Source organism: Misgurnus anguillicaudatus, chromosome 3 (assembly GCF_027580225.2).
Source record: "Misgurnus anguillicaudatus chromosome 3, ASM2758022v2, whole genome shotgun sequence".
Taxonomy (NCBI): Eukaryota; Metazoa; Chordata; class Actinopteri; order Cypriniformes; family Cobitidae; genus Misgurnus; species Misgurnus anguillicaudatus.
The window spans coordinates 1,180,888-1,206,614 of record NC_073339.2 but is presented as its reverse complement, the minus strand read 5'-3'; the positions used below and the strand labels follow the sequence as shown (position 1 = coordinate 1,206,614).

Below are 25,727 nucleotides of genomic sequence, written 5' to 3'. Positions count from 1 at the left end.
ACTGTGGGCTCTGGTGGTGTCAGCAGTGCATCGCATGGCCCTAATGGTTGTTCTCTGTTCGGGTCCGAGTAGATGGCCTTGAGGTGGTTGTTGATCGCGTCCTTTGAGCAGGTGAGTTGGCCAGTCCTCTTTTGGCCAAGAAGCTGCTTGGTCAATTTGAAAGGGTTGGCCAAAAATGCTGCCCTCTTCTTTGCTCTCTCTTTCCGCCTCCTCCTGTGGTACTCTGCCCTACAAAGGGTCAAAAGTTGTTTCCTCAGGATTCCTCTCAGATCTGCTAGGCCAGCTCTCTCTACTTCCCCTGCTGCCTTGTACTGCCTCTTTAGTAGCTTGAGTTCTTCCCTGAGACATTTGATTTTCCTCACTCTGTGGCTTGGAGTGTATGCCGATGGAGTGGGTTTGGGTGTCACAGATCCAAATCGCTCAGCTGCAATGTTCACTATGAGAGTGGTCATCGTTAACAATCGATGGTCCACATACCCCTTAGCTGTCACTTCCAGGATCTGGTTCACGTCTTCATCGAACTGGTGCCACTCAGCTCTCTTTGAGGATTGGGGCCACTGGATCCTTGGTTGAGCCAAAGGGGCACCGTCAGTTCTTGTTGCTGCCACTTGCCGGCTTTGGGGGCTCTGTGGGCTGTCAGGAGGTGCTGTCACTTGAGGGCAGCTTTGGGTGACAGGCGAAAGGCTGGCAGCAGGTGTTGGCGACACTAGGAGGCTCCGGGCACTGTGGGTTGCCTCCGGGCCTGGCTCCTCCTGCGTCTTACCAGAAGTTGTGACTTCTGTGCGATGTGTCGTCGTTGCTGCTGCTTTCAGACATCCCATCCTGCCTTGATGGATTCGTAAGCCCCTCTCGTTCTTGCAGCTCTTGCCGCAGATGCACTGTACTGTCGTTGTCGTTATTTCGTTGTCCTGTGTCGTCGTTCTTAGGTCTGTCCTATTGGGGTGCTCATTCTCCCCCCCTCTCACCCCTGGGGGTATCTTTTCTTTGAAGGTTTTGTAGCTTGCTTTGGGTTCTTCCTCTCGGAAGAAGTGGTTTGGGCTGCCAACCCTCTCCACCCCGGGTTACCGTCTTTCCGGCTGTCATCTGTCTCTCCAGCTGTCACCACACTCTTCATGGTTGTCACCCAGTCTGTTCCTGGTTGTCACTGGTGCTCCCAGAAATTTCAGTTACAGAAAACATCTTCTGATGCACAACCTTGGACACATCATCAGTGTTGTTTCCTGGACTCACAGGGTGTTTCGGGTCTTGCAACAGACACCCTCCTCCAGGCGACCCGACTGAGGCTGATCAAACCCCGGTCTGTGTCCAAGTGGCATGCTACCGCCCCCACCGTTCTCCCCTCTTCAACCAGAGCCAGATCCAAACACAGCAAACGTTCATCTTGTTCTCTCTGAGGACAACAAAAAGGTGACACATTTGAAAGAGGAGCAGCTGTATCCTGATCATCCAGACAGATTTAAATGTTATGAACAGGTGCTGTGTAATGAGGGTCTGACTGGACGCTGTTATTGGGAGGCTGAATGGAGCGGCTGGTCTGATATAGCAATGGCATATAAAGGAATCGGAAGGAAAGGAAAGACTGAAGACTGCGATTTTGGACTCAATGAAAAGTCTTGGGCCTTGAGCTGTGTGAATGGCCGATTCACAGTGTGGTGTAATAAAAACAGCATTGACATATCTGTACCTTCACCACAACCTAAAATAATAGGAGTTTATCTGGACTGGTCGGCCGGCACTCTGTCCTTCTACAGCGTCTCTGACACTCGAACACTTTCACACTTACACACAGTCAACACAACATTTACTGAACCTCTATATGCTGGATTTGGGTTTTTTTATTCTGATTGCTCAGTGTCTCTGTGTCAGAATAAATAAACAATAGCAAATAGCAATTTAAAATTTAAATGTCTCTTTTTATACACACTCTTTACAAACACTTAAATCTATTTTCCAAACTTGCTTATTGAAGACCTCCATGCCCCTCATCTCTAGCAGCATCTCACAAACTAATGTAATTGGGTCATGGCTGTTTTCGCACCCTTCAGTGACATTATTAGTTTTTATGATCTTCAATGCAATCGAGGAGAGACATGTTCTGTGATTGCAAAGTGCAGCTTGCTGCTGCATTTGGCTATCTGAGGAATTAAAACGTGTTAGAAACGCTCACAACATTTCCAAACCCCAGTACGGTAATGTGCAGTTAACCTCCTCTGTGTAGAAAATGTATGGTTTTAAATGTGACCGTCTCAACGTTATATTAGTAGAGATTCATCTTCTTGGCACAACGCCAAAGTTCGCCTGAGTTCACGCGGGCGCGGAATCTCACATGCTCACATATGAGGTAAAATTTAATGCAAAAATCCGTTCCTCTAATAATTTTATCTAAACATATATTTTTTAAATCATTATTGAACATTAAATCAATCACGTTATGTCATTTTCGTTGTTTATATACTTTATGGATTTAAAATTACATTAATTTTATATGATAATGCAGTTGTTGTGCAAAATGCATTAATGACACAATTAAACAAGCCATTAAGACTTAAATAAATAAAACATGCCGTTTCAGATGTAAATATGATGCTAATGTGTCATTATTCCGATTGAATAGTATTTGATATTAAAGTTAGTCATCACTTTTATTTTGGAGGTTTTTGCATGAAGCAGGGGTGTTCAGATTGTTAGAAATGTTTGTGCCATGGAAAAGACCGAAAGCTCTATAATATTTCGTTTGATGTCTGTGTATGCACAAATTTCTGTGAGCTGTTGACACTGTGCCCCCTTAAAAAAAATTGGTGCATGACGCCCCTGCAAGAAATTGTACATATTTTACGAGTTGGCTAATTCGTATCAATTTATACGAAGTTAATCATGCAAAATTGTATGATTCTCATAAAAAACGAACCCCTAACCCCAAACCTAACCCCATTATCACGGGTCAAGGCAAATCGTTCCAAAACTTACAAATGTGGTTGTATGAATTAAAGGTGAAGTGTGTAAATTTTAGCGGCATCTAGTGGTAAGGTTGCGAACTGCAACCATTGGCTTAGTCCACTGCTCACCCCTCGCTTTTGAAACACATAGAGAAGCTATGGTAGCCGCCACCGGACAAACATGTCATCGTCGGAGAAAACTTCGTAAAAAAATTGTCCGTTAAGGGCTTCTGTAGAAAAATGGAGGCACAAAATGGCGACTTCCATGTAAGGGGTGTATGTTGATAAAAAGGTCTCGTTCTAAGGTAATAAACACATAACGGTTCATTATGAAAGGTCTTTATACACCCCTGATAATATAGTTTTGCATATTATTTTGCATTTCTGTCAAGAGATCCTTCTAAAAATTACACACTGCCCCTTTAATACGAATTAGCCAACTCGTAAAATATGTACGAATTTTCATGAGATAGCGTTGGAATTTCAGAAGCATCATCAGAATTCTTCAGCCACCCAGCAAACATTTCTAGGAGAGGCCAACGTATGCAATGTTAACTTCCACACTTTTTCCACCTTAAACACACCTCTTTTTGGCTTTGGTCTAATCCATGTTGGCTTCGGTTTCTACAAAAGGTTAATTTGGGCAAATTCAGATGGGGCCAATAAGGAACCCATGGACAAACTTGGGGCCCATCCTTTAAGCCCATATGGTGCTTACTTTGGCCCCACCTAGAAATGTTTGCATGGCAGTAGCTAAAGGTGATATTTGAGATTTGTTTTTTGGTGTTTGATAAGGTACAGTTAAAAGGACTGTAAAGTATCTCCTGTCGCCTACTTAAAATTCATATACTGATTAAGTTTTGTTTACTGTCCATGTACAAGGGTTTTGTTTGGATGTTCTGTTAATCCTGTTATCTTCTCTGACAGAATGAACAGGGAAATAAACATGTTTTTCTTAGAAACGTCTGGAGACAGGCTTAACAGGACAGACAGGTTTTAACCAAAACTAAAACTCGAAGAAAAGTAAGTGACATGCAGCAGCCGGATTGTTTTTCATGGTACGTACACTTACTTTATAAAGCTGTTTTTGTTAAGTTTATTACATTTTCCTTAATATAACTATAAAACATGCCTGTTTAAAGCCATATGTATTTAGTGAATCATTCTCAATAATACTTTGGTAACGTAACTTAAGTTTGCACTTAAAACAGTGTTTTATATTATATTTGATTGATTCATTATAAAATTCAATACGACGACTCATGAAAAATATTTATGTATCGTATATAGATATGTAATTGTTCACTGGAGTATTTTGTGGAAAAACACCACTTTATTAATTATTCTGGGGGATATATGGTACTGAATAATATCACATTCATCTGCTGAAAAGGTTAATGTTTTAGGTTCTTTTGGCACACGTTTTTTGATCCAGAAAAGCATTTGTGTTTGTAATTCAAAATTTTTATGTGGTAAACTTTCAATGCAGCACAAGTATTTTAAACCCATTCTATTTTCTAACGCCTCGTTTAGAAAGATATTTTCTCAACAAACTGTAAACCAGCTAGTCAGTAAAATCTAGTTCTTCTGGTTTTGTTTGTAGATTACCATGGGCAGCAAGTGTACTTGATTTCCCTGATCTATGGGGGTTTATCTCTAAAAAAACTAAAATAAATTTAAAAAAAATTTTTTTAAACATATATTTAAAACATAAGCATTTTGAATTAGATCACCTGTGTATGCTGAGATATTGTGTCTGTGTTCCAGAAAGAGGTAAATTTCTCATTTTAACATGTTTACATGACAACTATTGCTTTATTCTGAATGCAAGTTGCTTTTGTGTACAATTATGTGTACATTTATATCAGTCCTTATGTTCCCTAATATTCAAACCCACGCTTTTGGTGTCCCAGAAAGCACATGTTATTATTTTTAATATATAAAATAAGTCTTGAATTTCCCCACAGTACTTGTGTCCCCACAGTAATTTTACCTTAAAATACCCACAGATAATTTATAATAGAATCTTAAAATTTTCACTTACAGTAGGTCCAAACAAAAATGTGCCGTTTTTTAGTGTATTATTTAAAATTCAAATTGTGCTGTCAATTTTTTTTCTCTCGCTCTCTGTGCACTAAATGGTGCTGTGGTTGGATAGTGCAGATTAAGGGGGCGTATTCTTGTAATAAAACCTGCTTTCAATGTCCCAACAAGAGTGAAATCTGAATGACCGAAATTTTCACTTGTAGAGAATGGTTTACCAAAACAAAGTTAGGTTGTTCTTTATCACATTTTCTAGGTTAATAGAAGCACTGGGCCCAATTATAGCACTTAAAAATGGAAAAAGTCAGATTTTCATAATGTCCCTTTTTAAAAGTGACAATTTTCAATATAAATCCCATTGAATCAATATCACGTTTGCGCCATCCATTAAATATTGAAAAAATATTGAAATCTTAACAAACCACCATTATGGTGGTCAGCGTCTTTTTTTATAAGTTACTGAAAGCAATGCACATATCTCAGAAAAAGCCAGTCATGGGATTTGTGATTGTTGTAAGGTTAATTTGTTTCAGTTTCTTTTAATTATATTTGTGTCCCATAGTTACCGCTGGGCTGCAGATACTGTATGTAACACCTCTTGGAACTGTTTCAGGGCGACTTTGCTGTCGGGCATGGAGTGTTACACACAACACAATGTCACATTAAAAGGGAATAATGATTGGTTGTCTCACCTTTTGTCAGACGCTGACTGTGTTTGACTTCATGCGTTGCCGCTTGAGCCAGTCAAATTGTAGCGCAGTGGTGTTATGGAGATAATTTAAAAGGATATGAAAAAGTTTGCTCTCAGGTTACTCTTGTGGTGCTTTGGTGTTGTGCGCCAACTGGTCTTTGGGTTGCTGAGTGGGGTTGAGTGTATTCATCTTCCTAAGGAACACAATGTTAATGAGATAATTGGACCCAACCAGAGAATCAATTGGCCGATAATAAAAATGGTCAAATATCGGCCGATATATCAACCTCAACAATATATTCGTTGACCACTACAAAATAGCAAAAAGCTCATTATTTATTCATGCCGCAGTGCATGCTGCAAGTCCTGGATGGGTTTTATCATTTTATCATACCCAGCATACATTGCAACATGAAGCTTTTAATTGAATTGTTACCATTGTTGAGATTCATTTTCTGATTATTTTTGCCATAATAGTGAGGTTTAGGTGAAAAACATCAACATCTAAACCTAAAAAGTACATTGTGTTTTTTACAACAAAATTTTTACAGAACATAGTAGTGTGAAAATCTGAATTTTCCATGTTTAAAGTGGCCATGTTATGAGATTTTTTAATATATAAAATAAGTCTTTGGCTCATTTCCATTTTATATAACTTTTCTCTGTTAGCTGGGGTTGTTGCCATTGCAATGTAGGCTACCTGTTTAATTATAAGAAGTCTTTATACACTCATATGTGCAGGCCTAATAATTGCCTCTTTCTGTAGAGGGAACGAAAAGCAGACCTACCGTTAAAAACACATCACTATAAGGACAAGAGGGACCAATAACTTAAAAATGAGTGTTAAAAAGAAAGATAACTCAGCTTCTCCAGAACCTAGCTGTGTGTCTATGAAGAGTGACAACTCCATTCATCATCCCCCTTATCTCAGTGATGGAACTTTGACCTCTGACCTCAGACATCTTAGCACAGACGAAAACCTACAGAATAAATTGAAAGAACTTCAACAAGATTTACATGAACCAGTAGATGATGTTCTGCAGAAAGTTAAAAACCAACACAAAACCATCATGAAGAACAAATATGAGAGTTTATTTGAGGGAATCAAACAAAGAGAGAATCAAACCCTCCTGAAGAGGATTTACACACAACTGTACATCATAGAGGGAGAGAGTGAAGGAGTGAATGAAGAACATGAAGTTTTACACATGGAGAAAAACACCAGAACACAACACTTACAAGACACAACAATCTACTGCAATGACATCTTTAAACCCTTACCTGAACCAGAATATAAAACAGAGAAAAGAAGAAAGAGGAAAGACAAAATCAAGAGCGTTCTTACTAAAGGCATCGCTGGAATTGGAAAAACCGTCTCCGTACAGAAGTTCATTCTGGATTGGGCCGAGGGAACGGCCAATCAGGATGTAGATTTCATGTTTGTGCTTCCATTTCGAGAGCTGAACTTGATTCAAGATGATCAGTACAGTCTTCACAAACTTCTGCTTGACTTTCATCCTGAACTTCAAGATCTGGACTCAAAGATTTATGATGAGTGTAAAGTTGTGTTCATCTTTGATGGTCTGGATGAAAACAGAATGACACTGATGTTTTCAGACGCTGAGAAAGTTTCTGAGGTGACTGAGACTTCATCAGTGCCTGTGTTGATATCAAACCTTATAAAAGGAGATCTGCTTCCTTCTGCTCTTATCTGGATCACCTCCAGACCAGCAGCAGCCAATCAGATCCCATCTAAATACATCAACCGTCTGACAGAAATCCAGGGATTCAATGATGATCAGAAGGAGGAATATTTCAGGAAGAGAATCAGTGATAAACATCAAGCCAGCAGAATCATCTCACACGTCAGAAGATCAAGAAGTCTCCACATCATGTGTCACATACCAGTCTTCTGTTGGATCTCATCCACTGTGCTTCAAAACATCCTGAAACAAGACAATGAGAGAGCAGAAATCCCTAAAACTCTGACTGAAATGTACATCCACTTCCTGCTGATTCAGATGAATATGAAGAATGAGAAGTATGATGAGAGAGATCCAGAGAAACTCCTGCAGTCCAACAGAGAAGTGATTGTCAAACTGTCTGAACTGGCTTTCAAACAGCTGATGAAGGGTAATGTGATGTTTTATGAGGAGGAGCTGAGAGAGTCTGGCATAGACATCACTGACGCCTCAGTGTATTCTGGGATTTGTACTGAGATCTTTAAGGAGGAATCTGTGATGCATCAGAGGAAAATCTACTGCTTCATACATCTCAGCTTTCAGGAGTTTCTGGCTGCATTTTATGTGTTTTACTACTATGTAAGCACAACAATGGAAAACTTAAAGTATTTTGCTTCAGTTCAAAAATTGCTTAAAGGTGCAGTAGACGATGCCCTTAAAAGTGAAACTGGACATCTGGATCTTTTCCTGCGATTTCTGCTGGGCATCTCACTGGAGTCCAATCAGAGACTCTTAAAGGATCTACTGACACACACGGTGGACACCTCAGAAACCATCAGGGAAACTATTACATATATCAAAGACAAAATCAAGCATGGACAGGGTATCTCTGCAGAAAGATCCATCAATCTGTTTCTGTGTCTTCTGGAAGTGAATGATCAGACTCTGTACAGAGAGATTGAGGAGTTTGTGAGATCAGACAAACACTCAGAGAAGAAACTCTCTGCTGCTCACTGTTCAGCAATAGCCTACATGCTTCAGATGTCAGAGGAGGTGCTGGATGAACTGAATCTGAAGAAATACAACACAACAGAGGAGGGGAGAAGAAGACTCATACCAGCTGTCAGCAACTGCACAAGAGCTATGTGAGAGTTTTATTTTAATGTTTTCTATATTTTTTAAGCCAAACCTCATCACCAAAGATCTGTTCTAATTTCACTGCTCTTGCATCTTGTTAAACATTTAATTTCTGAAGCATTATTCAATACCTTTAATACTGAAATGTTTTTAGTTTTCTGGGAAAGTTTTTAGTAGATGTTGGAAGGATTTTGTTTGTTTGCAGTGATTTGTTCCTATTTTAAATTTGTGTCTTTAATAGCAGTTTCAGTGATGTTGTCCAGATACATTTGCCGATATTTATCATGTGATCAAATTGTTTTAAGCTTTCATCTATTTTTGTGCTGCATTCAACTTTATTCCAGACTTGCTGACTGCAATCTCACAGTTGAGTGCTGTAAAATGTTGTCTTCATGTCTGCATTCCTCATACTCCTCTGTGAGAGATCTGGATGTGAGTAACAATGATCTGCAGGATTCAGGAGTGAAGCTCATCTCTGATGCTCTCAAGAGTCCAGACTGTAAACTACACACATTGAGGTATTTATCTCTAGATAGTGATTTACTGATTTATAACTAAAGAGGATGAACTGACTGATGTTGATGTGTGATCTCTCTGTAGATTATCAGGTTGTATGGTGACAGATGAAGGTTGTTGTTATTTGGCTTCAGCTCTGAGTTCAAACCCATCATCACACCTGAGAGAGCTGGATCTGAGCTACAATCACCCACAACACTCAGGACGCCAGATGCTCTCTCAGATACTCAATGATCCCAAATGTACACTGGAGAAACTCAAGTAAGCAGAACACAATAGGAAGTACTTGGGATGCACCAAGAAGGATTAGACTTAAAAAAAAGGATTATTTATTATAATTCTGTTGCAGCAAACTTTAATCCTTGTTTTAAAATAATCATGGTTACATTTAAATAATCACTTTAATCCAGGTTTAAATTTACAAGTTTATAGATGATCTTTAATCCTGCTGCCCATTACATTACAAATCTCAATTAGGTATATCAAGCCACTATTGAAACAATGTTAAAAATTTTTGGTTTTTATATTAATCCCATTGAATCAATATCAAGTTAACACCCTCCATTAATTTTTGACAGAAATGTGGACTTTCAATAAACCACCATTATGTTGAACAGTGTTTGATTCTTGAAACACATATGCATTAGAAAAAAAAGATGTATTAAAAGTTAAGTTGAAATTAGTTACTGACTGTAATGTCACAGTGTGGTTCCACTTGTGATGTCAAAAAGGGAACTGGTTACAATAATACTTCCCCTTTATCTGCATTAGAAGCACTGCCGTTTGGTGCGGAGAGAAGGAGAGAGAGGGGAATAATTTACAGCACAGTTGAGTCTCAGTTTCGACAAACCACCATTATGGTGATCAGTGTTTGCATCACATCCAAAATCGGCACATTGTTTTTATCTACGAACAACACGAAAAGGCTAGTAACTTTGCCCACGGTATATTGTTGAGCTTTTGAAACATTTCAAAATATGTGTCAAAATAAGATTTGTCCCCAAAAATCATTCCATTTGTTAAAACACTGAAAGTTGTGGCCAAATGAAGACTATAAAACCCCACAGTGGCTGAAAACATCCCCAACAACCCATAAGGTTTAATATGTATCTTTATTTCATCTTGATTAAAAATTTATAAAATAGCACTTAATTTCTACATTTGCTCTCATTAATCAGTCCCATGGAAAGCATGCTGGGAACTGAACATCTCCAGCTTAAATTAGAAAAATCACTTTGAATGTTAATATACTGGACTGAATCATGTTCTTTCAAAATTAAGAAAAAGTTACAATTTCCATTCTGTTTAAAATGATGCAACTATACCACAACAGACAATAAATATTCTTAAAATGTGAATGTTTGCCTGTTTTTTAGTCTGGAACATGGAGGACCTTGCAGGATTACACCAGGTCTACGAAAATGTAGGTCCTTATCTCACACATGCACATAGTTCTTTTAATGTTGCAATGTCTTATAGATTTCCTAATGCTTTAATATTGTGTTTAGATGCCTGTGATCTCACACTGGATCCAAACACAGCAAGCGTTCGTCTCGTGCTGTCTGAGGATAAGAAGACGGCCACTTACGTGAAAGAACCTCAGCCGTATCCTGATCATCCAGAGAGATTTGAAGGTGTTCCTCAGGTTCTGTGTAAAGAGAGTCTGACTGGACGCTGTTACTGGGAGGCTGAATGGGAAGTGTGGGCTCGTATAGCAGTGACATATAAAAACATCAGCAGGAAAGAAGGGAGTAACAGTATGTTTGCACTTGATGAAATGTCCTGGAGGCTCTTCTGTACTGTCGATGGATATGATTTTTGGCACAATAATAAAAACAAAGCCATCCCTCCTATTTCACCTCCATCTAATAAAGTAGGAGTTTATCTGGACTGGTCAGCGGGCACTTTGTCCTTCTACAGCGTCTCTGATAAACAAAAACTCACACACTTACACACAGTCAACACAACATTCACACAACCTTTATATGCTGGATTTGATGTTCGTAATAGAACGTCTCTGTGTCAGATTTAACTTCATGTGAGCAATCTAATTTTGAGAAATTACTTTATTTACCTGGTATTTTTTATTATTCAAATTTGGCTTTGTGATTAAAAACACAATTTTCCTGTGATGTGACAAATTAATTTAAGGGTTGAAATCATATTTGGAGGGGAAACATCAAAATAGACACCAGCGCAAACATCCAGGCCAATCCATCTTACTACTCTCAGTACCAGAGTACTTAATTTTTTCAATCACACTAAATATTCAACACTAGCTTTTTATTTATTTTTTATTTTTTTTGATACTGCATATAAATTTCCTGTATTTTCTGATTGTATTTGAATAAAGAGATTGAGAAATAATAATATATGATCATTATATCAAAACAACTAATGTTAACATGAAGGTCTAAAGGGACGTTCGCATTATAGCGATAATGATAACTATAACTATAAAAATATAGTTTTAAAAATATTTTATATGAAAGAGAATAGTGGAGTTCACACCACAACTATAACGATAAAGATACAATGAACGATATCGTTAGGATCACTTTCTGAACGTTTATTCCTAACTGATGAACGATAAACCATTGATTGCCAATCAAATCTAACTTTAAGTGCACTTGAAGCTCATTGCTGAGGTCTATACCATAACCTCAGGTATCCAGCGCTGATAAGGTTGATAAGAGATTACACAAACTATTAAATTCACTGTTTAGAGTTGTTAACGTGAACATAACATGTTGAGGACATCTGCTGGTTACCCGCTGTGTAAATGCAACACGAACAGCATATTTACATATTCAGTGATATGCAAACAATTGAAAAAGTTTTTATTACAAGAAATATTCAATGTTAAAGGGAACTGGTTTGCGCGAGTGCCATGCACGTGAGCGAACACTCTAAAAAATACTTTGCTGCTTTCAAGTTTTTTTGTTAAATCAACTCAGATTTACAAGTCCTGTCAACAGAGATGAGTTGTTTCAACTTAATTTAATGAGAAAAGTCAACTTAATTTTATAAGTTATAACAACTCACCTGTAGTTATAACAACTCATTTCTAGTCAAGATAAATAATAGTAAGTTGAAATGACTTGTAAATCTGAGTTGATTCAATAAAAAATTTTAAGGCAGCAAAGTATTTTTACAGTGAATTAGCAAAATTGTAACGTTATCGTTCAGTGATGTGGACGCTAATATAGTTATAGTTATAGTTAATAATAATAATAATAGATTTTATATGTAAAGCACTTTACATTTACTGTATGGCAAATCTCAAAGTGCTACAGTAAATGTCATAAAAATATCATAAAAACCTGGTAAAAACATCAATAAACACAAGTTTAAAAAGGTTAATTTAAATTCATAGGTTCTGCTGAACAAAAATGTTTTTAGTCCTTTTTTAAAAGTCTCAGTATGTTGAGATGCCCTCAGATGGTCGGGGAGGGCGTTCCAGACCCAAGGAGCTGCAGAACAGAAAGCCTGATCACCCATGGTGCTGAGCTTGGTTTTTTTTTGGGGGGGGGGGGGGGTTGGAGTTTGTTGAATGGAGGGATCGGGTTGTGGTTTGTAAGGTGACTAGTTCTTTCAGTTATGCGGGAGTATTTCCATAAATGCACTGGTGGGTAAGAAGGGCGACCTTGTATTCAATCCTGGTGTGAATGGGTGTGATGTGATCATATTTTCGCACTCTCATCAGGATCCTTGCAGCGCTATACATATTGCAGTCTCTGCAGGTGTTTATTAGAGATCCCAATTAGAAGTGCATTACAGTAATCCAGTCTGGAGGAGATAAAGGCACGGACCAGCTTTTCAGCATCTGCTAGGGTGAGTGTGGAACGGAGTTTTGCAATATTTCTGAGATGGTAGAAGGAAATCTTGCAGAGGTTTATGATGTGGGCTTCGAAGGTGAGTTGTGGGTCAAATCTTACACCAAGATTTGTGACAGTTGTGGAGAGGGGAATGACATGACCAGAGATAGTTATACGGGTTATGGGGGAGGACTGGGTCTGGTGTGAGGTGCCAGCACGAATTGCCTCAGTTTTGGAACTATTTAACTGGAGGAAGTTGAGATTCATCCACGCTTTTATCTCCTCCAGACAGGCAGTAACTGCAGAAGACAGAGATGATAGAGATGAAGCTGCAGAAGTGTGTGTTCCTGAGTTAACACTATAGTTATCATTATAATGTGAATGGCCCTTAAAGGGAAAATAACTAGGATTTACCCCCATCTAGTGGTGAAATTGTTTTTTGCATTCAAACGAGTAGTGCTCTCTAGCGCCTCGCTTTTCCAAATGCATGTTGCAACTACGGTAGGCGTTATGTAATCACTGATCTCCTTATCCGTTTCAGCTAGTTCACGTGTTCTGAATGAAAACTCGTTGTGGAAACGCGTTGGTGCTTTTTGTCCCTCTCTGTTATTATAGTTTATCAATACGGCGGAACGACATGGAAGCCTTCTTGGACTTACCCGTTCAATGTAAGTAGAGAGAAGAAATTCTAAGCTTACAAAGAAAAGTCAGATCACTGGCAGAGGTCATTTAACACCAAGGAGGACATATTTATGAATACAGACTTTGATTTTGATCAATAAAATACTTAAAATCCTACTTACTCTCTTTAAGGGGCGGTTTCCCAGACAGGGCCTAAGCTTAGTCCCAGACTTACTTAAATGTTAATGTTGTCTTGACCGAAAACAACTTGCTTTGTCATATCTTAAAATATATTGGTGCAAGTGTTGTGTCTGAAGATGCACACCAGTAATGTTTATTCATAAATTAAGCTTTAAAAATGACTTAAATAGTCTAATTTAACTAAGGCCTAGTCCTGGCTTCCCTGTACGAAAAACCATCCCTAAGACTTTTGTACAGTACAGTACTGCAAAACAAACAAAACCATGCATAGTGCACAGTCTAGTGGTCATTTTATAAAACACCAAAAGAGAAACGTGTTGATTAAAATAAATAAATGTAAGAGCTGTCCAAACTGAAAATTCCTCAGTGCCTTGTGCAAAATGCACACAGGTAATGTTTTCAGTAAGGCATGCTTGTTAAAACTAGTTATATACTAGTATATATGTTCGGGAAACCAACCTATAATGTTATATTTATTTCATTATGTCATATTCATATTTTACATTTAGGTCTACTAAATAAAGAAAATCTCTTAAAATTAACTCAAATAAGCAAAACCATTAAAACTAGAAACATCACTGTTAAAAGGCAATGATTTTGGAGTTGCTGAAACATGTTTAACACTGTTTTGCTCTAGACATGTTTGCTATAACAAAAACAAGAAACAAACCTCATTGTGAGGTGGGGTATTTATTGTAGGAGACAATTTATTGTTTTATCTCTTATTGAGAAAGATATGTCTGTAACAATTCACTCTGTGCTAATGTCAGAAGAGTCCCTTCTAAACTTGCTCATCATAATGTGTTATATAATAATAAATTATAAAAAGTTTACATAATTAATCAAGAAAATTCAATTAAAAAGGAAGCCTTTAAAAGAATTTTTTTTGTTGATCCTGGATCAACGTTTTAAAAAGTTTCAAAGATACCCCATCCTACCCTTAACTCAAACCCTAACCATTTTTAAACTCTCAAATTAGTGTGAAATAATAGTTTGAGGAGTATTTCTTAAAAGCCCCTAACCCAATCCTAAAACTAAATCTAACATGCACACTAATCTTATATATAGTACTGTGCAAAAGTCTTAGACACCATGTGTGTCAAAATAGAGCGAGCAATGCGATGCTACGCGTTTGGTGTGTACGCGTAGCATACACTTTTGCGCAGTACTGTATATATTTATATATGTTTATGGGGCAGTTTCAGGGAACTAAACTAAGATGTAAAATAAGTATTTGGTGTCCCTCACAGCACATATATGAAAATGCAAATGAGTTGATGAATTACAAACACTGATCACCATAATGGTGGTTTGTTGGAATTGAAACTCAATTTTGCTGTCAAATAGTTTTCTTTTCTCTCTTTCTTTCTGCACTAAATGTCAGTGCCGTGGTTGGACAGTGCAGATTAAGGGGCGGTATTATTGTAAAAAGATCCCCTTCTGACATCACAAGAGGAGCCACAGAGAATGGTTTACCAAAACTACTGGGTTGATCTTTTTCACATTTTCTAGGTAGAAGCACCCAGGAAGCACTTAAACATGGAAAAGTCAGATTTTCATGGTATGTCTCAAAAAAGCAAAAACTTGCAAAATAAAAATTAAGTAAACTTTACCTTTTTTGTGTGTAACCTGTTGCACGAAACTGATTTCAGTGGTTATCCGATAAGTCTAAGTTTAGTTTAAGCAAACTCTTGTTTTTCTGACTAATGAAAGTGGATTGGTTCAAAGCAGTGTTTAGTGCCATGGTAACTCGGCTAACCTGTTCTGGGGCAAGTTTTATTCTGGGTAAGAGATCGCAAACCCAGACTGGACCAATCAGCTACGAGCATAGAAATGTAAATCTGACACATGACACAGTTCACACTATATCACAGAATATCACTACTGCAGGAAATGCACATTAATACATTTTATGTTACAGTAAAAGATAGCATTGCAATTACTCAACATGAGTATATAATGTGTGTGTGTGTGTGTGTGTGTGTGTGTGTGTGTGTGTGTGTGTGTGTGTGTGTGTGTGTGTGTGTGTGTGTGTGTGTGTGTGTGTGTGTGTGTGTGTGTGTGTGTGTGTGTGTGTGTGTGTGTGTGTGTTTATTCCATATACCTGTCAAGGTTTTATATAATTTAACAGAGCAAATAATGCAGTGCTATTGCTGAAATATATTTTCTTCCACCAAGCAATGTACATTAGAAAAAAGTTGTGGGTGCTGCAATGTAGTTGCCACGCAACACAGACACAGCAACAAAAACAGTTAAAAGCTTTGTTACTCGACACCCTGGTTTGATCCGCGGCTGTACAAGATGCAGGTAATAACCTTATCGGAGCGAGTCGACACCTTTTTTATTTCCAATCGATCCGAGCGTAGCAGTGGCGCAAAATACTGATGTAAGAGTTTCATAAACTCACTTTTAAAACTGTGATCAAACAAACGCACTCTTCTGATAAAAATTAGCCTATCAACGTTTACCCAATCATAATTTCAGAAGCGTGTTTATTGTCAATTTACACAGGGTTTTGTTTGGATGTGTCAAGGGGATTTTCTCTGAAAACAAAAACAGGGAAATAAACAGGGAAAAATCTTTCTTAGAAACGTATTCAGACAGGCCTACAGGTTACACTAAAAATAAAACTCGGACAAAGTGACATTCAGCAGCGGGATCGTTTCTCATGGTAGGTACACTTACATTATAAAGCTGTTTTTGTGAAGTTTATTCAATTTTTTTAAGTTTGTCTATGGGGTTTCCCCCCTAAAAATTGCCAAACTAACCTTTTTAGACAAAACTATTAAAAATAATTTTGAATTAGATCAACTTTGCATGCTGAGAAATTGTGTTTGTTGACAAGTGTCTGTCTTCCAGAAATATGTAAATTTCTCATTTTAACGTGTTTACATGACAACTATTGCTTTATTCTAAAGCAATTTACTGTCCAATTGTGTGTACATTTTATCAGTCCTTTTGTTCCCTAACATTTAAACCCATACCATTGGTGTCCCAGATAGCAATATTTAATATTTAAAAAAAATGTAAAATAAGTATTTGGTGTCCCCAGGGTATGTGTGTGAAAACACCACAAACGTAATTTATTATACTTTGTATGCGCAAGCAAAAAATTTGCCATTTTGTTCTTTTTAAATACAAATGAGCTGATGAAATCACTGATCACAATAATGGTAGTTTGTTGAAATTGTTGAAATTGCAGTGCCGTGGTTGGATAGTTTATATAGGAGGTATTATTGTAATAAGACTCACTTTCTGCATCACATAAGGAGTGAAATCTGAATAACCTAATTTGGAATGGTTTACCAAAACTAAGTTACTGGGTCTTTTTCACATTTTCTAGGTTGATAGAAGCACCTGGGAAGCAATTATAGCACTTAAACAAGTGAGAGTTTCATGATATGTCCCCTTTAAAATGGTTGATTTGTCAATGTTAATCCTATTGAGTCAATATTAAGTTTGCACCTTTGTGTTTTAATGTTACGTTTTTTTCTAGCTGTTAAAGCATAATGTTGAATGATATTACAATGCTAGTTAGAAGCAGTGTCAGGTCTGTTGTTTTTAGAATTATAAAAAACATTTAGAAAGTTAAATTACTGAATCAACCTCTGACATCATCAATCAGTCTATTTAAATCATCAATGGTGATGATCAACAAAAGAAAACTTCATGCTGGAATACATGCTGGGTACTAACTAAACTAAAGCTGTGGTCACATTTTTTGTTCCATTCATATGCATGAGAATGCTTTGGACCAGAAACACAAGCTTGTGTGACGATATGTCGCTGACTCGCTGGACGTTACATAGCAAAGTTCAAGTCTGGTGAACTCTGATCTGTAAATTCATATCACCTAGAGCATTTATGACCAGTACAAAACCAGTATGTTACTGGGTGACCTTTTTTTACTGGATGACCTTTGTCTCTAATGAAAAGCACAAATGGACGAAGCCAAATATCATATTGATGAGCTGCTCCCCACAGCAACGTCCGCAACATGGTGCCCAAGCAGAATTTGTTTGGAGATTGTCACCATTGTTGAGATTTGTAGGAAAAGTAATGTCTGAATGTGTCAGTTTTTTGTTTACCTTATCACAGTTAATGTATAAATCAGAACAATTATAGCAGTCACAGAAAGATCAAATGAGCAAGTTAAATGGGGAAACCCAACCAGAGAATCTATTGGCCAAACTGAAAGATTTATCAGATGATGCTGATAATTTTTTTCCAAATATTGGCATATGTATTGGCCTCTGCAATATATTGGAAGACCCAAAAAAAATTCAAAGTTTATTATTTATTGATGCCGCTGTGTATGCTGCAAGTCCTGAATGAGATTTTTTTATAATTTGTTGATCCCCAGCATGCATCCAAAACATTTCTGTCTAAAAAAAATGTATCTCTCAAGTGCAACTCTGAAGGAATTGACAGATTGTTAGATTTGGATTGGGTTAGGAGCTTTTTAAAATTCTTCTCTAATTATGGCCCTGTCCCAAATGGCACACTATGGACTTGTGGACTTCTACAGTTTGATAACACCTCATGTAGTGCAGACCTTAGGGACCCTTGATGTGAGTCCACGAGGGTGCACCAGAGTCGTGTTTTGGGACAGACTCGAGCATCACGCCGGAAATAGGAAGAGAAGTGACCCATCAGTGTGAACTCCTATCTGTCGTCTGATTGCTCTTTCGCAGGGACTTTTAGATTGGTAAAGTGTGTGAAGCTGGCAGCAGTGCAAAGGGGGTGCTGATGAGCACACTTTGGAGCAAAAATGACAGATGGGACACTCTATGGACTCGTAGACTAAGCGAGTATGCACAATTTAAGACCACAAGACCGAAAGTCTAAATGAAATGGTCCATTTGGGACAGGGCCTATTAGTTCACACTAATTTGAGGGGTAAAATGATAAGGGTTTGAGATAAGAGCAATTTGGGGTTTATTTAATTAAAACGTTGATTCAGGACAAACAAAAAATGTTGATCCAGGATCACATCTTACTTTGTGAAATCACAGCGAGCCTATAAGGACAGGGAAGGGGAGTGGCTTAGCTAGGGGACCCCCATAATCATTGACTTAATTTAAACACATTGTGCTGTAGGCTAACTTTCGAGTTATACAAAGTCTCTCTACACTCATATTTGTATGTGCAGGCCTAATAGCTTCCTCTTTCTGTAGAGGGAATGAAGAGCAGGACTGCCTTTAAAAACTCATCACTATAAGGAGAAGAGGAGCCAAAACCTCAAAAATGAGTCTTAAAAGGAAGAACAAATCAGCTTCTTCAGAACTTAGCTGTGTGTCTATGAAGAGTGACAACTCCATTCATCATCCCCCTCATCTCAGTGATGGAACTTTGACCTCTGACCTCAGGCAGCTCAGCACAGACGAAAACCTTCAAAATAAATCTGAAGACCTTCATCAGGATCCTCATGAACTAGTAGATGATGTTCTGCAGAGAGTCAAGGACCAACACAAAACCATCATGAAGAACAAGCATGAGAGTTTATTTGAGGGAATCAAACTCCGAGAGAATCAAACTCACCTGAAGAGGATTTACACACAACTGTACATCATAGAGGGAGAGAGTGAAGGAGTGAATGAAGAACATGAAGTTTTACACATGGAGAAAAACACCAGAACACAACACTTACAAGACACAACAATCTACTGCAATGACATCTTTAAACGCTTACCTGAACCAGAATATAAAACAGAGAAAAGAAGAGAGAGAAAAGACAAAATCAAGAGCGTTCTTACTAAAGGCATCGCTGGAATTGGAAAAACCGTCTCCGTACAGAAGTTCATTCTGGATTGGGCCGAGGGAACGGCCAATCAGGATGTAGATTTCATGTTTGTGTTTCCGTTTCGAGAGCTGAACTTGATTCAAGATGATCAGTACAGTCTTCACAAACTTCTGCTTGACTTTCATCCTGAACTTCAAGATCTGGACTCAAAGATTTATGATGAGTGTAAAGTTGTGTTCATCTTTGATGGTCTGGATGAAAACAGAATGACACTGATGTTTTCAGACGCTGAGAAAGTTTCTGAGGTGACTGAGACTTCATCAGTGCCTGTGTTGATATCAAACCTCATGAAAGGAGATCTGCTTCCCTCTGCTCTTATCTGGATCACCTCCAGACCAGCAGCAGCCAATCAGATCCCATCTAAATACATCAACCGTCTGACAGAAATCCAGGGATTCAATGACGCTCAGAAGGAGGAATATTTCAGGAAGAGAATCAGTGATGAACATCAAGCCAGCAGAATCATCTCACACGTCAGAAGATCAAGAAGTCTCCACATCATGTGTCACATACCAGTCTTCTGTTGGATCTCATCCACTGTGCTTCAAAACATCCTGAAACAAGACAATGAGAGAGCAGAAATCCCTCAAACTCTGACTGAAATGTACATCCACTTCCTGCTGATTCAGATGAATATGAAGAATGAGAAGTATGATGAGAGAGATCCAGAGAAACTCCTGCAGTCCAACAGAGAAGTGATTGTCAAACTGTCTGAACTGGCTTTCAAACAGCTGATGAAGGGTAATGTGATGTTTTATGAGGAGGAGCTGAGAGAGTCTGGCATAGACATCACTGACGCCTCAGTGTATTCTGGGATTTGTACTGAGATCTTTAAGGAGGAATCTGTGATGCATCAGAGGAAAATCTACTGCTTCATACATCTCAGCTTTCAGGAGTTTCTTGCTGCTCTCTATGTGTTTCATTATTATAGCATCAAAAGTGTTGACACAATACATTTTTTTGATGTTGTTCATAGTCTGCACAGAAAGACCATAGATAAAGCTCTCGAGAGTGAAACTGGAGATCTGGATCTTTTCTTGCGGTTTCTGCTGGGCATCTCACTGGAGTCCAATCAGAGACTCTTACAGGATCTACTGACACACACGGTGGACACCTCAGAAACCATCAAGAAAACCACACAATACATTAAAGATAAAATTAAACTTGATCTTCTCTCCACTGAAAGATCCATCAATCTTTTTCTGTGTCTTCTTGAAGTGAATGATCAGACTCTGTACAGAGAGATTGAGGAGTTTGTGAGATCAGACAAACACTCAGAGAAGAAACTCTCTGCTGCTCACTGTTCAGCAATAGCCTACATGCTTCAGATGTCAGAGGAGGTGCTGGATGAACTGAATCTAAAGAATTACAACACAACAGAGGAGGGGAGAAGAAGACTCATACCAGCTGTCAGCAACTGCACAAGAGCTATGTGAGAGTTTTATTCCTTTAGAAATCCTGAAGTATCTCTTAAAAGTATTGATTTATTGTAAACAATATAATTGTTTAATGGGAATACAGAACTTGTAAGTTCTTATAATGTTGCATTATCAGTTCTGACAGCATTTCTAAAAAGCATAGTAATTATATTTTACATTTAATATACATCCCATGTAGCCATAGAATCGGCCCAAGTACACTGGCACATGTCTGGGTGCTAAACATCAGCGGACACTGCCATGGTGTCATTCATTATGTTTTCTGGCCTGCCAGATTTGGGCCATTAGTGGGCCACACTGTTTTGGCTACCTGGGATGTATATTAAATGTAAACTATAATTACTATGCATTTGTAAAATGGGATAGCTATTTATTAAACTCACTAAACATTTTATTGTGGTATCTTTTAGACTTACAGGCTGTAATCTCACGGTTGAGTCCTGTAAAGTAATGGCTTCATGTCTGCATTCCTCATACTCCTCTGTGAGAGATCTGGACTTGAGTAACAATGATCTGCAGGATTCAGGAGTGAAGCTCATCTCTGATGCTCTCAAGAGTCCAGACTGTAAACTACACACATTGAGGTATTTATCTTTAGATACTGATTTACTGATTTATAACTAAAGAGTATGAACTGACTGATGTTGATGTGTGATCTCTCTGTAGATTATCAGGTTGTATGGTGACAGATGAAGGTTGTTGTTATTTGGCTTCAGCTCTGAGTTCAAACCCATCATCACACCTGAGAGAGCTGGATCTGACCTACAATCACCCACAACACTCAGGACGACAGATGCTCTCTCAGATACTTGATGATCCAAAGTGTACACTGGAGAAACTCAAGTAAGCAGAACACAATAGGAAAATGTAAGAGTGGGTTACACCATGAATAATTAGACTATCTATCTGGTTTAAATCAAGAATTATTTAATAAAATTCTATTGCACTAAACATTAATCCTTGTTTAAAAAGAATCATGATTACATTTTAATAATCACTTTGATCCAGGTTTTAATTTTCAAAGTTTATAGATTACCTTTAACCCTGTTTCACATTACATTACAAATCTCATTTAGGTACCCAGATTGCAAAAAAATATTATTATCAACAAATAAAATTGTTGATGTTTGTCAATGTTAATCACATTCAATCGATATCATGCCAACACCCTCCATTAATATTGAAAAAATATTGAAATTTTAATAAACCACATTAATGGTGATCAGTGTTTGCTTTAGTTAAGCCCTTGATTCTTTTTTCAGTGTTTATGTGTTAAAGTAAACAATTTAAGTTGAAACTAGTTGTTTTGTTATGAAGACATCAAGATGAGATAAAGTAAAGCTGTTCTACATGATGATGTTGATCCTTTTGTGACAAATATAATTGTTCTGGTTTGTAAATGCCCTGTGACAAGATAAATTACTGACACATTCAGACATCATCACTCATCCTACAAACCTTAACAATGGTGAGAATCATCTAACTAATTCAGATAAAACTGTCAACTGCAATGCATGCTGGGAGTCATTGATCAGTTTAGTTCTATGTTGATATCCAGCATGACTGAATCATGTTCTTTTAAAATGAAAACATCCGGTTAAGCCAACAAGTTACAATTTCAATTCAGATTAAAATTATGCAACTATACCACAACAGACAATAAATATTCTTAATATGTGAATGTTTGTCTGTTTTAAGTCTGGACCACGGAGGACCTTGCAGGATTACACCAGGACTACGAAAATGTAGGTCTCACACATGCATATGTGGTTCTTTAAATGTTTCAATGTCTTATAGATGTCTTAATGCTTTAATATTGTGTTCAGATGCCTGCAATCTCACACTGGATCCAAACACAGCAAACGTTCATCTCGTTCTGTCTGAGGATAAGAAGACGGTCACTTATGTGAAAGAACCTCAGCCGTATCCTGATCATCCAGAAAGATTTAATGGTGTTCCTCAGGTTCTGTGTAAAGAGAGTCTGACTGGACGTTGTTACTGGGAGGCTGAATGGGAAGAGTGGACTCGTATAGCATTGACATATAAAGGAATTAGCAGGAAAGAAGGGAGTGACAGTATGTTTGCGCTTGATGAAAAGTCCTGGAGGCTCTTCTGTACTGTCGATGGATATGATTTTTGGCACAATAATAAAAGCAAAGCTATACCTGCTCCCTTATCTCGCTCTAATAGATTAGGAGTTTATCTGGACTGGTCAGCGGGCACTCTGTCCTTTTACAGCGTCTCTGATACACAAACACTTACACATATACACACAGTCAACACAACATTTACTCAGCCTCTATATGCTGGATTTGATGTCCGTCACAGAGCGTCTTTAATCTAATTTTGAGTACTTTCTTTATTTACATGGTGCTTTTATCATTCAACTTTGGCTGGGTGATTAAAACACCATTTTCTCGTGATGTGACAAACCCAGAATACATATTTTATATCAGGCATGAGTGCTGACATTCACTCTTTGATTGCGTGGTTCATAGCTCACAGAGAAAAATTTTAAGAAAGTTCCCAACATTCGCAAAAACTTTCTGTCAACATAAAAGGTGTCATTTTTTATGTTTTAAGCACGTTTCTTGATTATCTAATCGTTAGAGGAATGTTACATTCTATCATTTTCAAACGTTATGACTATGTCATGTTTTAATGTTCACCCAATGTTTAAAATGTACATTTCATTTTTTTTCTTGTTATGTAAAAGAAAGAGAAACGTTGTATTTTAAAACTGTTATAAACCATTATTTCTAAATGTTATTAAGTTTAGATGTTGTTTTTAAAACCGCAATTATGCTGATCAGTGTTTGTTTTAGCTGGACTCTTGACCTTTGACTATTGCTTAGTTTTCCCTGGCTACATTACTTTGTGTGTAAATAAAGTTAATAATGCAATTCTGTGGTTGTTGGTACATAATGGTAAAGATCATCATCTAATTAATTGAATTAGTCACTCAACAAAAAAAAATCTGTCAGTTCCAGCAGTTTTTCTGTTCACTCTGTAATTGGGATGCACAAACATCAAGAATAAGATTTTAAATCTCAACAATAAGATACTGTATGTCAGTGCAAGTTGTTTTAAAATTATGGCAGCTCAGAAATGAATTTTAGTCTGGGACTAGGATATGCTCTGTCCGGGGAAACTACCCCTAAAAGGTTATGTGATAAATTAGACAAATAAGCAAGTTATACGTATGATCGTTGTGTGTGTGTGTGTGTGTGTACCTGGTAATTATCATGTTGTGGGGACCAATTGTCCACATAAAGATAGGAATACCAGTAAATTTTGACCTTGTGGGGACATGTGAGGTTCCCATGAGGAAACAAGCTTATAAATCAAATAGAATGATTTCATGGAAATCTAAGGTAGCAGAAAGGTTTGGGTTGGGGGAAGGAAATAGAATATACAGTTTGTTCAGTTTGAAAACCATTACGTCTATTATGTCCCACAAAACATGGAAACCAAAATGTGTGTGTGTGTGTGTGTGTGTGAGAGAGCGAGAGAGAGAGAGAGAGAGAGAGAGAGAGAGAGAGAGAGAGAGAGAGAGAGAGAGAGAGAGAGAGAGAGAGAGAGAGAGGTACAGTATATTTTAAACATCATTGAAAACATGCAGGCCAATCTTATCTTACTACTCTCAGTACCAGAGTACTTCTTTTTCACAATCACACTAATTACTTGACACTAGCTTGTTAATTTATTAATTTATTGTTTCTTAATACTGCATACACATTTCCTGTATTTTCTGTGTGTATTTGAATATATATATAAAGAGAGAGAGAGAGAGAGATTATTCATGATTATTATAGCATTGCTAAAACAACGTTGACATGAAGCTCTAAGACTTTTTTTGTTCTGCCAAACAAACATACACAACTATTGCACCTTCTAGTGGTTATTTTATGAAACACCAAAAGAGAAACGTTTTGCTCACTTTCACTTTGCTAATGCACAATAATTTGGACCAAAAAACTTTAATTTGTTTCATTTGCATGTGAAAATAAAAATATTTTCAAATGAACTCATAAGCAAAACCATTAAAACTAGAAACATACTTTTTTCTTAAATGTATTAGGTACAATAATAAGGGATCACTGTTTAAAGGGGATGATTTTGGAGTTGCTGATGCAAAGCAACATGATCAACACTCTTGTGGCAGCTCTTAATCATGAAGAGTTTTCAAACACGCTTTTCAGAAAAAAAGATTTAAAACATGGTGTAATAGGGGCCAAAGCGTGAAAACCTGACTTTTTCATGTTTTGGTGCTAAAATTGGGTCCCCAGTGCTTTTATCAACATAGATAACCTGAAAGAGAACAAAATAGTAACTTTGTTTTGGTAAAACATTCTGTGCAAGTACGTGAAAAATTAGGTCATTCAGATATCGCATTCAGATTCAGGCCTAATAATTGAATAGTGCAGATACAACACCTCTTTACACCTCAACACTACACATAAAAGTAGAATAGAATAAAACACTAGATTTGCAAACTAACAAACAAACCTATATCATGAAACATTTCCTCCTAAGGGGGATTGCACACCTCGTCATGTATCTAAAAATCAGACAAACACATTATATTACATGAATGTACACACACACCAGCGGCTGTCCGCTGTGACTCTGGACCAACTTATCCAACTAATCCAACTTAGCTTGCGCTACTTGCGACACTGATCACCATAATAAGGACATTAAATGAAACAAAACATCAACATCTAAACCTAATAAGTGAATTGTGTTTTCTACAGCAATATTTTTACAGTCAATCAGAAATAATGTTTTATAAAAGTTTTAAAATAATAAAATGCAATGTTTCTATATTATTTGCATA

The 25,727-nt window shown here is 37.5% G+C and overlaps 4 protein-coding genes across 4 annotated transcripts in view; 3 read left to right on the top strand and 1 right to left on the bottom strand.

Annotated features, from left to right (window-relative positions):
- The window catches only part of LOC129445300 (uncharacterized), a 48,313-nt gene extending 36,971 nt beyond the window's left edge, over positions 1–11,342 (top strand). The window contains 5 exon segments of the mRNA XM_073860046.1: positions 6,467–8,497; positions 8,834–9,007; positions 9,090–9,266; positions 10,382–10,428; positions 10,514–11,342. Of these exon segments, the coding sequence (XP_073716147.1) occupies positions 6,467–8,497; positions 8,834–9,007; positions 9,090–9,266; positions 10,382–10,428; positions 10,514–11,037 (2,953 nt within the window). The 3' untranslated portion in view covers positions 11,038–11,342.
- Positions 1–25,727, bottom strand: part of LOC129445366 (basement membrane-specific heparan sulfate proteoglycan core protein) — a 193,769-nt gene that overhangs the window by 65,128 nt on the left and 102,914 nt on the right. The gene's annotated exons all lie outside the window — the stretch shown is intronic.
- Positions 1,074–1,899, top strand: LOC129445387 (neoverrucotoxin subunit alpha). The gene has a single exon (XM_055206601.2). The coding sequence runs from the start codon at positions 1,315–1,317 to the stop codon at positions 1,873–1,875; it is 561 nt and encodes a 186-aa protein (XP_055062576.2). The 5' UTR covers positions 1,074–1,314; the 3' UTR covers positions 1,876–1,899.
- LOC129445301 (NLR family CARD domain-containing protein 3) lies at positions 18,803–23,796 on the top strand. Its single transcript, XM_055206477.2, has 5 exons — positions 18,803–20,880; positions 21,298–21,471; positions 21,554–21,730; positions 22,586–22,632; positions 22,714–23,796. Exons 1-5 carry the CDS (start codon positions 18,893–18,895, stop codon positions 23,229–23,231), a joined length of 2,904 nt encoding a protein of 967 aa, XP_055062452.2. The 5' UTR covers positions 18,803–18,892; the 3' UTR covers positions 23,232–23,796.

What these genes read in the sequence shown, in the direction of transcription:
- LOC129445301 (XM_055206477.2), top strand. Translation starts at nt 18,893, where the DNA reads ATGAGTCTTAAAAGGAAGAACAAATCAGCTTCTTCAGAACTTAGCTGT. An exon ending in TGTAAACTACACACATTGAG is followed by an intron (nt 21,472 to 21,553) that starts GTATTTATCTTT and finishes ATCTCTCTGTAG; the next exon opens with ATTATCAGGTTGTATGGTGA. An exon ending in TACACCAGGACTACGAAAAT is followed by an intron (nt 22,633 to 22,713) that starts GTAGGTCTCACA and finishes TATTGTGTTCAG; the next exon opens with ATGCCTGCAATCTCACACTG.
- LOC129445387 (XM_055206601.2), top strand. Translation starts at nt 1,315, where the DNA reads ATGCTACCGCCCCCACCGTTCTCCCCTCTTCAACCAGAGCCAGATCCA.